Source organism: Grampus griseus (genome assembly GCF_964374135.1).
Source record: "Grampus griseus genome assembly, chromosome: 18".
NCBI lineage: Eukaryota > Metazoa > Chordata > Mammalia > Artiodactyla > Delphinidae > Grampus > Grampus griseus.
In genome coordinates, this window is record NC_139012.1 from 15,525,051 (window position 1) to 15,542,603 (window position 17,553).

The window sequence follows — 17,553 nt, forward strand, 5'->3', positions numbered from 1 at the left end:
TTACAGCGTTACAGCTCTTTTATTTTTCTCGTTTGCTTCTTTGTTGAAAATGCAGTTGTCTTGGGGTTTGGCCTGATTTTGCAAGGAAGATGATTTTCTTCCTATTTTTTTTTTAAATGGGGAAAAAAATAAAAAACTCACAACGTGAGATTCCTTCACTTCCGCAGCATAAAAGCAAATGAAGGTAAGAAAATCTCCTGGTATGAAAGATTTGAGTAAGAATTCTCTAGAATAAACAAGTTTCCCACAGATGATAGCTGAAGGAAAGAGGAAGCAGTCCAGTCTGGCACCCAGTACTCTTTGGGAAAACAAAAAGGGAGGCATAGTGCAGTACTGCTCTCTTCTCATAGAAAACGGTAAGCTTTTGTGGCATGGTCCATTGTCCAAGAGTGTAAGAAAAGAAGTGAGTTGGCCGTTCAGATAGCTAAAATGCAGTTTCATCTGACCAAAATCCCAGGATTATCTGCACAGTCTCTGCCACGCCAGGGCGATGCAGACGAGAGATCCTGAGAGGAGCGAGTGTCCCAGCTGGGCTGCAGAAGAGTCTACTTCTCTCCTGTCAGGATCCACTGCCGGGGCCTCTGTGGTGACAAACTCAAACTCCGTAGGACATACCTCATCCATGCACCCACTGCCACTCCCTGAGCCGCTGGATTCATCACCTGGTGCGGACAGATCGAAAAGGAGAGTTAGACCCAGTCTAGCAAAGAGTGGGGCACACGTGAGATTTGGGCACGGAGGTGGCAGGGGACATCTCCCCACCCAAGGGTCCTCCACTCCACTCCACCCCCATGGGTTTGTTTATAATGGGCACGTGTGTGATGTGTGGGTGGACTGTATCTAAACAGACATCTGAAACATAGCGCTTCATTTTTATTTTTTAATTTTTGGCCGCACCGCGAGGCATGTGGGATCTTGGTTCCCCAACCAGGGATGGAACCCGTGCCCTGTGCAGTGGAAGTGCAGAGTCTTAACCACTGGACCGCCAGGGAAGTCCCTGAAACACAGTGTTAATAGAGACGTCTGTGTCTGTATTTCTGACCAAGCTGAACATATTTGATACGTAGCTCTTTACAGAAGAAGTTTGCCATTCCGCGCTTGAAACCAATGCCCAGGTGTCCACTTAGTATTCTGTCTTAGCCTGGCAGCGTCCCTGCCTGCCTCATATGTCTTCTGAGCCTTCTCTATTCCCACTTCTGACTGACTGCTTGGTTCCTTCATGTTTCTTAAACGCTTTGTCTCAGATCTGGGTCCAGTTAAGTCTCCATCCATTACTAGCTACGTAAAAGTACTTATCACCATTTGCAACTCTATTATTTACTTTCTTGTTCCCTCCATGAGAATGTATACTTTTTGGGGGAGAGCAGACACGTTGTGCATACTGTTCATTTCTGTATCCCCGTTGGCTTTAATGGCCCCTGGCATATAGCAGGTTTACAATAAATACTTATTGAATTATTAAATATGCCTTGGGCAGTTTCTTCAACTTCTTTCAGTTTCCCCAACTCCATAGCTACTGACAATAACACTCACCTTGTTGAGGATACGTGAAAACCCCCTGATAAAATGTGTGAGGGCACCAAAGCCAGTGTGCGCAATGATGCCTGATGGAAGAAATGTGGTTCCTACGGCAAAGACGACCTAGATTTTAACCTGCTGTCTTTTATTTAAATGAATTAGTGCAAGCCAGTTAGTCTCACTGGGCTCTGCGTGCTCACCTGTAAAAATGAGAATAATCATATCTATTTCACTGAATTGTTATAGGGTACAAGTGAGATAATGTTCCTAGCAGGGCTTAGGAAACTGTACACCTGGAAAGGACGTTTGCTACTTCCCCTCCTTGCTCAATGAGTCCATTGAATAGCCCTAAATGCCTCCCTGCTGGCCTGAAACGGTGATGTGCATGTTGAGCTGCTCCGAAAGACTGGCACCATCTTGGCCGCTAGACGCTACTTCAGCAAAGCCAGGTAATGCAGGGACCTTCCAATGTCCCCCCAATAAGCACGGCTCAACTCAGTGCAATTTATTTTTAAAATGTGACATCTAAATACCACGTAAGATCACTTGAATACACTATACCAGGTTCTTAACATTTTCTCTAATTTATCTTTAGTGGCCTTGCAAGGGGGAAAATGCCCATTAATTAAATTCAGAGATATCACAATTGCTAAGGGAATTATATTAAACACTGGTATTATGAACAAGAAGTAATATAACCTTTACAAAGATATTACTAAGGTGATTTAGAATATTAAAAATGTGGTATGCAAATAATGACGAGAATCTAGTTGAGAAAAATAACGGCCCCATCTCTTTCTGAAAGGAATCACACGTGCAGGTATTTAAGGGGCGATTTTTTTAAATGTCCAAAGCGGTAAGGGTGATGATGACTATAAGATGTGATAGTGGTTTATATGACAGACACTATCCTAATGTAGGAGGCCAAGTTCGGTGCTGGGGTTAGAGCAAAGTGATGGTCTTAAGTGTTGCTGATTTTTATTTTCTTTTTAGGGGAAATGGAGCAAGATATCTCCTCGAGGACATTCCCTAAGCTTTGCAGATTGACATGCATACAATCTCTTTAGGTCAGAGAGGAGACAGAACCAAGGCCAATATCAACTAATTCTTATGTATCTTGAATTATTTATTCCAATAGTCATTCTCTAGGTAATAAAGCATTTTATTATATTAGATAGATAAGACAGAAAAGATAAATTGAGAGGAGTGAAGCTAAGGAATGAGCAGGGGAGAAGCAGCAAAGGCTAAAACCTCGTGTAATTTACTCTTCTGAAGAGGGGAGGAGAGGTTTAGTAAAGAGAAAGAAATAATGGGAGGACTTGAGAAAGTTTAAAGCAACTCTATCAGGTTGGCAATTATCCTGCACTTAGAAAGTTAATTTTTGAGTTATTTAAAAGGGAATTAAGCATGAAAAATTTTCTGCAGGGGACAACTCAGTGGAATGATGGTTAAGACTCAGATGACTTCATGTCTTCCATCTGTAACTTGTTTCTTTCTATCTCATTAATTCAAGCACACAAGCGTCATCTTTTGCTTCAGCGACCAAATTACAGAATCACTGGCAACTCCACATCTTAAGTTCAAGAAATCTTTTCCAACCTAAGGATAAAACAGGAATAAAGACACAGACCTACTAGAGAATGGACTTGAGGATATGGGGAGGGGGAAGGGTAAGCTGTGACGAAGCGAGAGAGTGGCATGGACATATATACACTACCAAACATAAGGTAGATAGCTAGTGGGAAGCAGCCGCATAGCACAGGGAGATCAGCTCGGTGCTTTGTGACCACCTAGAGGGGTGGGATAGGGAGGGTGGGAGGGAGGGAGACACAGGAGGGAAGAGATATGGGAACATGTGTGTATATATAGCTGATTCGTTTTGTTGTAGGGCGGAGGCTGGCACACCATTGTGAAGGAGTTATACTCCAATAAAGATGTTAAAAAAAAAAATCTTTTCCCGAGAACTCTCTCTAGAAGAATATATATATATATATATATATAATACATAAGAATATATATATTCTTCTAGAGAATATATTCTTTTATAATATATAAAACAACAACAACAAAAATCTTGCCTTTATGCATCTAGAAACCACATAGACAAACCCAAATATAGTTAGTTTCATCTGATGTACATTCAGTAGTCTTTCAAACCACTTCTGATATTCTGTGACCTTGAATAAAATAGTCACGTGTAATACTACTTCAGCATTTTACTGTTTTTCTCAAGATTTCAGATACAGATGTCAGTGGGTCGTGTATGTGCATGACTGGAGAAGGAGAAAGAACTGACGCAGTTGATTCCACGGCACATGAGAGATCATCTTAGCTCCTTCACACACAGCCCCAAATGAACCTCCCAACGATCCTTACTCGGGAATGCTTCCCATCCTATAGAAGAAGAACCTGAGACTCAAGAGATAATTTGTTCAAGACCTCAGTTCTGAAGTGATACAACAGGGATTCCTTCCCAGCCTTGTCTGAGTGAGCAATCTTGAGAATATTCTTCCCTTGGTGGTTGGGAGGAGGGATGGGAGTTTGAGGCAGAGACATAAATGCCGATGGGGAAAGGAGAAAGGGAAAGCATTACTTTGCTACCTTATCATTAATGGATCAACTGGCAGACAAAACTCAGTTTTAGCTTTAGTATAGCTGAATGTCAGCCACTGAAACCATTCCTTAAGAGCAGTTATGATTTTAGTAGTATCCTAAGTTCTGCAGAGCAGAGCTCTCTACCCCAAGGACTATAAATAGCTTTGCAGATGGGGTAAGAATGACACAGAAGAGCCGAGGTGCACACTGCTCTTAAAGAAAAATCACAATAAACTTATTTACAAAACAGAAACAGACTCACAGACTTAGAGAATGAACTTATGGTTATGGGGGGGTGGGCTGGGAAGCGGTGGCGGGGGAGGGATAGTTAGGGAGTTTGGGATTGACATGTACACACTGCTATATTTAAAATGGATAACCAACAAGGACCTACTGTATAGCACAGGAAACTCTGCCCAATACTCTAATGACCTATATGGGAAAAGAATTTGAAAAAGAATAGATACATGTATATATATAACTGAATCACTTTGCTGTACACCTGAAACTAACAGCACTGTTAATCAACTATACTCCAATATAAAATAAAAATTGTAAAAAAATTCTTTCTTTAAACAAAAGACAAATTATGGTATAATCATCTATAATGGTTTTCACTCTGGAGGTTACAGGTGCTGGTAAAGGCTTTCTTACTCGTGTCCTGGAAGTTGACGTCATTGCCGTTATACGCGTTCTTCAGTTTGTTGGTCATCACACGGAGAGCCATGATCTGCTGCCTGATGAACGTGTCGGGCCGTGTGATGTCCACGTCCACCTCGGGGTTGTTGATCTGGTTGGTCAGCCCATCGTTCATGATCTCAGGCAAGTATCTGCCGGGCAGAGAGGGAGGACAGGGGAGGGTGAAGCAGGAGCGACCTCGAAACCAGATTCTGCCACGTTGTTTCTAAAAGTGAGCCCAAACGTTGGCAAAACTCAGGCTCGGTTCCTGGAAAAAGGGCCACACGGTGAAAACAAGGCATACATCTTCCCAGAGGGAGATGCGGCTGTCCTCTCACTCTTCTCACAAGGCTCTCGCGCCTTTGGCTTCTTTCCCATTTCTGGTGCCCCTTACTGGAGTGTTGGGGCGCACACTGCTACTGCAGCCTCAAAGGGACTTCCTCGTTCTCATCTTTCCATTCTAGCGCAACCTTCACAAGCTGTCTGGGTAACCTTCTTAAAATATTGCTTTCGGGCTTCCCTGGTGGCGCAGCGGTTGAGAGTCCGCCTGCCGATGCAGGGGACGCGGGTTCGTGCCCCGGTCCGGGAGGATCCCACATGCCGCGGAGCGGCTGGGCCCGTGAGCCATGAGCCTGCGCGTCTGGAGCCTGTGCTCCACAACGGGAGAGGCCACAACAGTGAGAGGCCCGCATACCGCAAAAAAAAAAAAAAGAAAACTTCAGTCTCCCAGCAAGTCTAGGAGATAGGTACTATTTCAGCCCCGTTTGTATAATAGAAAACTGAGACTTAGTGAGGATAAGTAACTGTGCAAAGTCACAGAGCTAATGGACCTAACTTCAGAGCCCACGTGCCCAAACACTGCACCATATTGCCTGGTTGATCATAAGCTACAACTCACACTTTATGGCTCAGCAATCCAAGCCCATCTCCACCTCCTGTCTACTTTCTTAGGCTGCAACACTCCCTTCAAGGTACCCTCCTTGCCTTATGGAATCTTCTCCCTGGATCCATCTTATCTTTGCCGGCAAAGAACTTTCCCGTTCAAGTTTTAAATATCTTTAAAGCCCCAGGTCAATCCTCACTTTCTCTTTGAGATGTTTTCCAGTTTTTAGGGATCTGCCCACTTTTCTGTAGGGCTTCCAAGTTCGGCAGGGCATTTTGGTCACTGCACAAAGCCATCTGCTGAGGGAGGGAGCTGGGGCTGAAATCCAGCCCGAGTGCCCGTGCAGGGCACCATCCACCAAGAGGGGTGCCTTTTCCTTTCCTTTTCTTCTCTTTTGTGGGAATCTTTTTATTTTAGAAAATTTTAGCATGCACCAAAGTAGAGACGATAGTATACTAAACCTTCATATTCCCATCTGGGCGTCCTTTTCTAATTCCTACAAAGGTACTGTGTTTGTCTGTGTCCCGGTAAGAAACACATGGCACACTCAAAGGAGCAATAAAGAGAGTTTAAAGAAGAGACTGTTTACAAAGGTGTGAACAGGGTTGAAGGAAACCAACCAATGTCGCAAAGAACCCTGGGGCTGGCAACAGCAGAAGGGCCAGAGGGGATGGAGCTGTTAGCGGAATGCGTGAGATCTGAAACCATGCAGTGCAGCCAGAAGACACTGCAACTGCCAAACCAAGGCCCCTCAGGGAGGGAGCGGAGGGAATGATACCCTGACCTCTCTAGTCCCTCCTTCTGACCTCTGGCTGGTGCCTCCCATTGGCTGAACCCAACTGGAAGCCAACAGGAAAGGATACCCAGGTGGTGCAGTCTGTAGAGGTTCTCCTGAAGGGCACAGACCAAGGTGGAGGGGTGGAGAGTGGATCTCAAAGCGAGTCAGAACATCCAGCCCGAGCATCTGATAGGCTGCAGCAGCCCTGCCTAACTGCTATCATTGTCACTCTTTTACTGCCTCTCTTAGTGTTGCTTGAAAGCCGAAAAAACTTCCCTTCCTCTATTTTGTCCTTCCTGTTTACATTTTCTCGTACAATATACTTATGCTTAAAGTTCTTCCCCTTCCCGCAGGTTATTTTCCAATTTTCTGAAACCAAAGGCTCTATCCATCAGCCTCCAAAAGAAGAAATAGAAACACACAAAGAAACTTTTATATTTAAGCCATATTTCAGGTGTTGAAATCTTATGCATGATGTATTTGTGCATGAATGGGTTTACCATTTTATTTTGTTTTGAATTTTATTTTTTTATACAGCAGGTTCTTATTAGTTATCTATTTTATACATATTAGTGTATATATGTTAATCCCAATCTCCCAATTCATCACACCACCGCCGCCACCCCACCCCCTGCTTTCCCCCCTTGGTGTCCATATGTTTGTTCTCTACATCTGTGTCTCTATTTCTGCCTTGCATGGTTTACCCATTTTATTTATTTAAAATTTATTTATTTATTTATTTTTGGCTGCATTGGGTCTTCGTTGCTGCGTGTGGGCTTTTTCTAGTTGCGGAGAGCGGGGGCTACTCTTCCTTGTGGTGCGCGGGCTTCTCATTGCGGTGGCTTCTCTTGTTGCTGAGCCTGGGCTCTAGGTGTGCAGGCTTCAGTAGTTGTGGCTCGCGGGCCTAGTAGTGGTGGCTCGCGGGCTCAGTAGTTGTGGCTCGCAGGCTCTAGAGCGCAGTCTCAGTGGTTGTGGCGCACAGGCATAGTTGCTCCGCGGTATGTGGGATCTTCCCAGACCAGGGCTCGAACCCGTGTCCCCTGCATTGGCAGGTGGATTCTTAACCACTGCGTCACCAGGGAAGCCCGGTTTACCCATTTTAAATCAGAAGTCCCAGAATAAGCTCCATGTTTTCATCCATATCCTGAATAAAACTGACTTCATGATGTGTACTACATAATGAATAATAAAGCACACAGAGCACATTGCAAATTCTTTTCCATAGAACTTCACAGTATTTACTGCCCTAAAAAATGTCCTAATAGAAATGAAAGAGTCGTGGAACTATATTTCTTTATTTTTGCAGTAAAGCGTGATGTTTGTGTTGCCTTTTAATATATCTGGTATACCAACGAAATTCTGTTAGATTCTGAGATTGTCTTCCTGATATAAGTTCTAAAATATGACATTGGATTGACTCATTGACATTCAATTATATGTGCCTGGCTGCGTGAGCTCTACCTAATCAGTAAAGCCCATCAGAATAAAAAATACAAGGGCAGTCCAGCCTTTGCTGGCACAGGAGCTGAGAGGGGCTGAAAGGTGCCCCTGGGCTCTGGTGTTGCCCCTGGACCTTCTGAACAATGGTCCCTGCCGCTGTACCTATGCTGAGTCAGAGGAGGGCTTTGTTGCTTTCAGCCGCTGTGCGCACGGCGCAGCTAGCCGAGAGTCATTTATCAGAAGCTGACTGCGATAGCTTACATGGGAATGCCACCCTTGGGAGTCTGAGCACGCAGGAACAATACAAGACTGCCAAAGAAACCCAGCCTCGAACTGTACCTGCTGATGCTCAGCTACTTACAATGAAAGCAAGTAACAATGCAGCCATGTCCTCGAGAACCTTTTCTCCTTTAGTGTATTCCAAGGGGAACTTTAGAGACAATATGGAAACTTAAACCGAAAAACACAGTTGAAGAAGAAAATGGCCATTTTGTCACACCAGGGGTACATCCTGAGGCCAAATCTGTGGATGTCCAGAGTGCAGCCTGGGGCATCAATGGAAGCCCAGTTCAGCACCAGCCCATTTATTTGTTGCCTCTCTTGTCTGATCTCTTTACATAACGCTCATATCCTGCAAGAACGGACGCATCTTTGAGCCCATAATATTGTTCCCTTTATTAGATTTTGCACCAGCTCTTTGGCTTGAGGGCACTCTATTTTTGCACCATCATAGTCTGGGAGAAGTGGAAAGGGAGGAGAATCTTGCTCCAGAGAGTCCAGGTTCTGAGGCAGCCTGCACATTTACATGGGGCAGGGAGAACCCAGAAATGAGGACAAATGGGAGGGGTGTCACTGTTTGCCAATACCTCATGCTGTGGTATGGAAGGTGAGTGGAATCCGGGAATAGTGAAGCATTTTGGTTACCTTCTATTTTGTAAGACTAGGTGTAGGGTCTAACTCTTCAGCAGTTTTGCAGAATTATTTATCTTCACATCTGCTATGGTCTGCACGTTTGTGTTCTCCCAAAATCTACATGTTGAAAACCTGATGCCCAAGGTGATAGTATGAGAAGGCAAGGCATTTGATCTAGAGGGCTCTGTGCTCCTGATTGGGGCTAGAACCTTTATAAAGGAGGCTGCACAGGGCTTCCCAGCCCCTTCTGCCTGGTGAGGGTACAACGAGAAGCCTTCAACCCAGAAGGAGTCCTGGTGGAGGAAATTTCTGTGGAGCTTGCTATGAGCGATGAGTGACCGGGTCAGCACAGCAGGCATTCCTGACCCAGGGCACTCAGAATGGGCTCATGAATGGGCTCAGAATCAATGGAGCGTAGAGAAATTGGAACTCTTCTGCATGGCTAGAGGGGATGCAAAATGGTGCAGCACTTTGGAAAACAGTATGGCCGTTCTTCAAAAAAGTAAAAATAGAATTATCATATGATTCAGCAATTCCACTTCTGGGCATATATCTAATAGAATTGAAAGCAAGGACTCAAACAGATATTTGTACACCCATGTTGACAGCAGCATTATTTACAACAGCCAGAAGGTGGAAGCAACCCAAGTATCTTCTGCCAGATGAATGGATAAACAAATGTGGTCTATACATATAACAACTCAGCCTTAAAAAGGAAGGACATTCTGACACATGCTGACATCGATGAATCTTAAAGACATCACGCTAAGTGAAGTACGCCGATCACAGAGGGACGTATGTTGTATAATTTCACTTATGTAAGGTACTTGAAACAGTCAAATTCATAGAGACAGAAAGTAGAATGGTGGTTGACGGGGGCTGGTGGGAGGGAGGTGTAGGGGGTTATTGTTAATGGGTGTAGAGTTTTAGTTAAGGGAGATAAAAATGGTTGCGGATGGATGGTGGTGATGACTGCACAACCATGTGAATGTACTTAATGCCACTCAACTCTACACTTAAAAAATGGCTGAAATGGTAACATTTACGTTGTGTATGTTTTACCACAGTTTAAAAAAATCTAAGTTTTAAGTAGAGTTTTCTAAAGTTCTTGACGTATATTACTTTTTCCCTCTCCATTTTTTCCTGACTGCAAAGTGGAATTATTCAAAACCTACTGTGACTTTATGTTTTAAGTGGATTTATAAATTCTTGAAGACTTTTGAGCTGGAGTTGTCTGTGGCATTAGGTACTTCAAAGAGGTGTGACACCAAGACATGGTCAAAGACACAGAGGTTGACCCAGGGCACCTGAGATCTCTTTGGGACCCAGCAGTGTAATCATGGGTAAGTCACTTAGCTACTATATATATAGTAGTATATAGAATTATACCGCTTATATAATTATTTTTATATTTATATGGATAATTCTTACCTTATTTGTTTCATAAGCTGCCATATTAAGTGAAAGTATATGAAAATGCTTGACAAATATAATACACTATGCAATTGCAATGCATTCTTATAAAATTAGGTTGTGAACAGGGCTCCCTCAAACGCCAAACTCGTTTCTTAGGAGGGCTGATGGCAGCAGATTCTGAGTTTTAAAGCCTGGATTCATGGACAGAAGAATGATTTACTGTGGCTTTCTTCCCATCTGGAAGATGCGTGTCATGAAATGGTTTGGAACTCTTGGAGGACACACAGCTCGTTGGTTGTGCTAGTGAACAGAAGGTAAATTCTTTGACGTGGGTTCTGAGCTCGTTGGCAGGAGCTGCCCAAACCATCCTTTCTTGGTAGAATTGGAGTCAGCAAACTCCAGGGCGGGTGGGAAAGAAGACCCACGAGCCAGTCCTCAGGGCTGCCGAGCTGTCGACAGCAACATGCCTCTTTCCTCCCATCTCTAGCCACACTTTTCATCACTTCCAGGAGGTGCACGCAGCGTCCCTCTCCCCCAGGACAGTCAGCCTTCGTGGAGTCTTCCCTCCTAAGCATCCCAGAGAAGGGAAGTGGGCTTTCAGCAATGTCAGCTTGGACAGTTGCCAGTTTTCTTCCCAGACAGACTTCCCACTTTCCCCAGGTGTTTGTCTGGCTGGTTATACATCAAAAATTTTACAGATCTCTCAAATGCAGCTGGAGTGCTTTGGGACATACCCCGCAATCAGACTAAGACAGTAATGTCCCGCCAGATCTGTCACGTCACTGTCTCTGACAGATTTCTCATCACCACGCACCATTTTGCCCCTCTGCCAGCTGCTCAAATGTACCCACTCGTGACTTCCTAGTTTCTTTGCTTAGTCAATCTACTCAGTGGCTGTTGAGAGCGACTGACCTATTTTCTAGATTTTTCTACATTTCCTATTTCTTACAACTTATTGTATTTACCTCCTGGCCTCAGGAAGGATTTCCTTGGGGTACACAGTTATTTCTGTGAGGATCAGGTGACTTAAAAGACAGCAGAGGCTCCCAGCAAAAGCTATGTTTCCAATGGATCCAATTAATCCTTGTCTCTCAGCTGGCATCTTGATAGGCTCCTTCTAGAAAGCATCTTAAAGAAAGGACACAGTGGTGGCTAAACACTAGTTAACAAGGAGCAGAGAAGCAGAAAGCTGTTTTACCAGTTTTATGGGAGAGAAGGATATAACAGACTAAAGAAACCCTGAAGACACTGAGATTCGTGTATGTTCTATCATGAGATCCACGTGCTACAGGGACGTGCCTCAGACTGGCTTTCATTGCATTTCTCCTGCCCCATCCCATCGACTGCCATACTCCCCTTTCCCTTTTAACTCCTATGAGCTTAGAGAAAGGATCCCCATAAAGAGAACACAATCCTCAAGGAAGTTACAGATGATGTAATTCAACACGGTTCCGTCCTCAGAAGCAAGACTCTGCTTCTCTAGGAGCAAAAAGGTAAGAGCCTGTGTGAACATCCCAAGGGCTTTAGTTTTTCTTCTGCTGCTGCCTGACAGTGCTTTACCCTCTACATGCTAATCATATAAAGTTTTCTTTCCTTCTGAGCCTATGCTCGCCTGCTGCCATCAGATCATTCTCTAGCTCCTGTGCAGGCAGCTCGTTCCGGGCACCGGCTGCCCGGAACGCCCTTCTCAGGGGTGACAGATGACTCTGATGTCCTCCAAGGGGCTCTAGGTTCACCCTGGGATTGTAACCTGTCCCACGACTCTGTAATTTTTTTCCCTTTGGCTGTCTAGATGATTATTGATTTTCCTCCCTTACTTCTTAGCTTCCTTTCACCTTCTGTTTGCCTGAGTTAAGTCGGAGTGTTGCTGAGTCTCATTTCTCCCTCAGACGTTGCTTAGGTAAGTGAGAGATGGAAGGAGGAGAAGTTCCACTAGCCAGCTTACTTTCCTGCTGGTCATGGACGAAGCACCTGAGGCTGCTTTTCTTGAGAGACAGACACTGGCCTGAATTCTTCATTAGCTATTCTGATAAAGTAGGATGTGGATGTGAGTATTATCTGCTATAGACGGAATCTTTGTGTCCTGCCGAGAGCCATAGGTTGGAGCCCTAACCCTCAATGTGATGGTACTCGGAGGTGGGGTAGTGGGGAGGTAATTAGGTTTAGATGAGGTCGTGAAGGTGGAGCCCCTATGATGGGATTAGAGCCCTTATAAGAAGAGACCAGAGCCCTCTCTCTCTGCCATGTGAGGGCACAGAAAGAAAATGGCCATCCACAAGGTCAGAAGAGGGCTCTCACCAGAACCCAACCCTGTTGACTTCTAGCCTCCAGACTGTGAGAAAAGAAATTTCTGTTTAAGCCTCCCAGTCTACGGTATTTTTGTTATAGCAGCCTGAGCTAAGACACTAATTGAATCCAGTAATGACCGGATCCATCCTTGGCCCACAAAGGCACCTCATTAGAGACCAGAGGTTTGTGTGGACAATATCCTGTCTCATGAAGGCTGTGCTGCATTTCCAACTTAAAATTCCCTCTTGATGCACTTGTGAAGCTTAAGCAATTCATTGTTGAGATGACTTCAACCTGGCCTGGGCTCTGGCTATCTTTAGTGGGTGATGTTACAAATGAACCACGTGACCTGCCCAACCCAGTTGCTGTTGTTGGTTTTCATATAAGAAAAACCCCATTAAGGGAAACATCAAGGGTTTCCTTGGAGGCAAAGAGAAAACAGCACATTGTAACATGCTCCCTGAGGCTTGCACCTGAACTGAAAAAGGGAACATCTTACATATTAATAGGAACTTAAAGTAGGGCTGCCAGATAAAATACAGGACAGCCAGTGAAATCTGAATTTCAGATAAACAATGAATCCTTTTTTGAGTGTAAGTGTGTTCCACTTGGTGTCTGCTGTTTTTAACGTGCTAAATCTGGCAACTCTGCCTTAGAGCCTCGCTACTCAAACTGCGGTCCCTGGACCTGCAACATCTGCATCTCCTGCAAGCTTGTTAGAAATGCAGAATCTCAGGCCCACCGCAGACTTCCTGAATCAGAGTCCGCATTTTTAACAAGATCGCCCAGATTTTAGCCTGTACACTTGAGAAGCATTGCTTTAGAGTTTACCACGTATTCTCACAGACATTATTGCACTGGTCTTTAAATTGTCCCAGTGGTTGGCAAGGGAAGGAGAAGCAGGGAAGGGCCTCTGCTGACCACCTGTTGTCTTGTTGTCAGATGCAGATTTACGTGCTGACAGGGTCATCGGTGCGCCCACAATTTCCTCCCCTCAGAGGGCACAGTCTCTTCCTTCTACCTCACCTCCTGTTTCCAGACCTGCTCCGCTACTGAAGCAGAGTGAGACCTGCCAGAGACGGGCAAAGGTGGGAGCAGGGGATGAAGGTGGGTTTCTGTTCTGGGGGAACGATTACTCACATACCCTTGACTATCATCTCAACACAGAAGCTTTCACCCTGTGGTTACCACCGCAGCCGCATCTGTGTGCATCCTGTTTTGTTTCAAGTCATCATTAATTTCAACGGGTGATATTCATTTACTAACAAACACCTATTTGGGAAAGTAATACATAACTGGAGTAAAGGGACATGTCCACTGTAGGAGTCATTTTGATTTCAGAAATGTTAACATGTGAAATGGGCATGCTTCTGAATCAAGGAAGTATGGTAGAGAGCTTGGAGCTGCACGCAGAAAACAATCAGGAGAGATATGAATAACGGCAGGCAAGTCAGAGCAAATACTTAGATAGGACAAAAGGGCTGCAAAGACTGGCTGAAGGAATCAGATGGATAAAATACAAAGAAAGGAAGAAATGTCTGAGGGACCGGCAGCCTCATCCCTGTTTTAAAACAGCCTTGAGTTTTAAAACGCCAGACAATCTCTATCAATGCTAACAGACATCGCTGTTCCAGATCTCTAAACACTTGATAGATTTTTTTGTTTTAAAATAAAGGTTCTGGTTCTTTTATTTCACAGGGTGACAAGAATAACCTTTCTTTCTTTTTCACAAGTATTCCTAAACATTTAAGAAGGCCTATCATCTGAAAGGCCGTACTGCAAAAATAGGGAAAAAATAGGTTGCCTTGCGTTACAAACGGATTTTTTAACTTGCAAAATAGTTCAGTGGAATTTTTTTTTTAATGAAAACTTCTCTTGTGTGTTCCTCGATCAATTAATACTTGGATGAGAAGAAACCTTCAATTAAATTTAATCTAACAAATCTTTATTGGTTATCAGCTATTTACAGTGTTATTAAATATAAAGTTATAGGGCTTCCCTGGTGGTGCAGTGGTTGGGAATCCGCCTGCCAATGCAGGGGACATGGGTTCGAGCCCTGGTCCGGGAAGATCTCACGTGCTCCGGAGCAAGTAAGCCTGTGCGCCACAACTACTGAGTCTGCGCTCTAGAGCCCCCGAGCCACAACTACTGAGCCCGCGTGCCACAACTACTGAAGCCTGCGCGCCTAGAGCCTGTGCTCCACAAGAGAAGCCACCGCAATGAGAAGCCCGCGCACCACAACGAAGACCCAATGCAGCCAAAAATAATAGATCAATAAATAAAGTTATAATATTAAGATTCCATTCCAGTGGAATAAATAAAAAGAAAGGTACTAAAAAAAACCCTTGAAATTGTAATTTTTCAATGGAAATATAATTTGAGTCACAAATATTTGACAGCACTATCTTTTTAATAACACACTGGGTTAAATTCTGGAATATTCATGCAAATGATTTTATCGCATTAAGTTTGATGATTTCCCTCGCCCACATAAAATCCTCCAATGGCTTCCCACAGACCTCAGGATAAACTTCCAATCTGGCCCCTGAGTACTGATCCAGGTGTGTCTCCACCTATGTGGTCCTTTCCCAACCCACAGTCCAACAGGAGGGTGTTTAAAGTTCCAAAATCCACTGTCTTCTCTCAAGCCACTGTGCCTTTTCATGTGTTGACAGACACCACTGCCATCACATAGTACTTAATTGACAGAGCCTTGCACAGTGCCTGGGTTGAGGGAGTGCTTAATAATATTGCTGATGAACTGACTCAACCGAATGTAGACCCACTAAATCTTTTACGGAGCGAAGACTCTGTTTCATTTAGTCTTCTCACCTGGGGAGGACAGTATTTATCTGTCATTTGCTCTAGAGTCAGGGTATTAAAGTGAAAAGAATACGCTCTAGGGTTTGGGAGATTTCCGCTTTCACCCTTGTTAGTCGGCAAACCTTAGACTAATGTCTTACCCTGTCTCGGTTCCTGACACAGTGAGGAACTTGGCTGACAGCCTCTTTTTGCTCTAACTTCAATGGTCTTTATCTTCCCCATTCATTTTCTTGATGGAATGTAGTCCTCTCCCCAGTCCCTGCCCAAAGCCTTTTTTTATATTTCCTTTTGTAAGACACTGCATTTGCGCTAATATCCAGTAACCTGTGTAAGTATCCACGGGAATGTAGTTGAAAACACAGCTGCTGTTTTAGCCAAGGCTAAAAGGTAAACACAGATGGGCAGCAGAGCAGCTCGGAAAATCAACCACTTCATCCATTAGGCCACCTGGTCATCCTTTACAGTGTCTTTTTGTACAGTCATTAGGAAAAGACACATTAGAAGCTGTTAATTCACAGCTGAATTTGCTGGCCCAAGGGCTCCTTCCTAAAAGGTCGGACACTGATAAATTACTATGCATTTTTGAGGGAAATGTTGATACCATGAATAGCCTCTTGGACCCTCATGATCTAAGATTTGCACATTGATATTTGGGGGTAACGAAATGATTACAGTTTTTTCTACAGCTGTCTTGTTTTCATCTTGCTAAGCTCCCTCTAGTATGGCTAATAATCTCATTACCAATAGGTGCTAAAAAATGCAACTCAGCAGTGTAAGAAGTTACACCCAGGGAGCACCTCACTTGAACCCCTTCCTTCTGCAGCTTCTTCTGAACTTAATATCTATGAATCTTCTTGTTCCCTTTTCATCACAGCTACTTCATATGCTTGAAACCGCCCAATAACGCCGCAGGACAGTCCCCACTCTTACGTTCTCCACTTGCTGGCTGATCCCCAAAGATTCCTTGAGTTTACCAGCTGCTCTGCCCACCTGCATCCCCACTGAGGAGGGCTCAGGCAGACTCCTCTCCTGGGGGCTGCCTGGCCTGCCAACTCCCAGCCAGTTCTCCCGTCCAACTTCTCCACCCTATGAAAACTCAGGCCAAGCCCATTTCTGGGCTGAATCAAGAAATCCAGAAATTCCATACCAAGTGGCAGTAGCAATGGACGGCAGAGCAGAGGATAAGAACAGAGCCATCTCTCATCAGGAGATTCCAATAGGACTTTTCAAGGCACGGAACCTGTGAGAACGCTTTCCTGGTTGTCTGTCATTTTCTTTTTCCCTAACCCTTCCAATGAGACTTCAATATTTTTTTTTCTCCAAGGGTGAAAAAAATTACAGTTGAATGTTCACTTCCTGTTTAACTTGTGATGGAAAAAAACCAGTCAGCTGTGCAAATTTAACTACGGATAAAAATAGCTCTGCTATCTTAAAGTCAGTAAGTGAACATAAAAAGCTCTTTGTGGTCTCAGGATATCCGTAACCTGGCATCTGTCACCATCCCTCTGTCCTCATCCAGAGGCGAGGCATTCAGAACAAAGATTCCATGCTTAATGGCACCTTGAGAGTAAGCGTTCCCAGGTGCCCATCAAACCTGTCACTCTGAACAGCTGTCGCTAAGTGACGACTTGTCCCTCCACCCTCCATTGCTTTTTGCATAAACAGGTCTGCAGCGCTGTGCCAGGAGAGCCTTCCAGGGCTAGATGTGCAACGCCCCATCCGTAAGAATAGCGAGCCGCCCTCACCTGGCTTTGCTGTGCCCGTTCCAACATTCCTCTTCGTTGGACGTGCCCGCCGTCACACTCTCGTCCTTGCAGATGGTGTAGGGCAATGCTGACCAGACCTTTTTAGAGAGCTTCAGTTTCTCTTTTATGTCTGTGACCTGATCAAGAAAGCAAGGAAAGACAGTGAACATTCTCCCCAGGCGTCGTCCGTTTCAACACAAGGATGCAACTCAGGGGAAGGTTAGAGAGTCTGCCACAGGAGTAGCACAGACTCTCCATCAGCTTTAGGAGAGACATCATCCTGCGGGATTTGTTGCCCAGGAAAGCCTCACTTCTTCCTTTCTCCATCTCCCTCTAGATTCCAGCAGAGAGCTCTCAGGTAATTGGCTCCTGGTTTTCCATCTTTTCTGTCCTCCCATCCTTTGAAGTAAAAACTTCTGAAGCGTCTCAGCTGGCTTCAGGTCCCTCTCCAGCTGGGAGAAATAGGTGTTCTCTAT

General features: G+C 44.5%; 1 protein-coding gene across 2 annotated transcripts in view; it reads right to left on the minus strand.

The window, feature by feature from the left end:
- Window positions 1–253: 253 nt before the first annotated feature.
- The window catches only part of GPC6 (glypican 6), a 1,085,536-nt gene continuing 1,068,236 nt past the window's right edge, over window positions 254–17,553 (minus strand). For both annotated transcript variants that reach the window (XM_082675491.1, XM_082675490.1), the window contains 3 exons: window positions 17,078–17,214; window positions 4,768–4,943; window positions 254–662 (listed from right to left, as the gene is read on the minus strand). In XM_082675491.1, coding sequence (XP_082531617.1) covers window positions 460–662; window positions 4,768–4,943; window positions 17,078–17,214 — 516 coding nt within the window. In that variant the 3' untranslated portion in view covers window positions 254–459. The remainder of the gene's footprint in view (window positions 663–4,767; window positions 4,944–17,077; window positions 17,215–17,553) is intronic.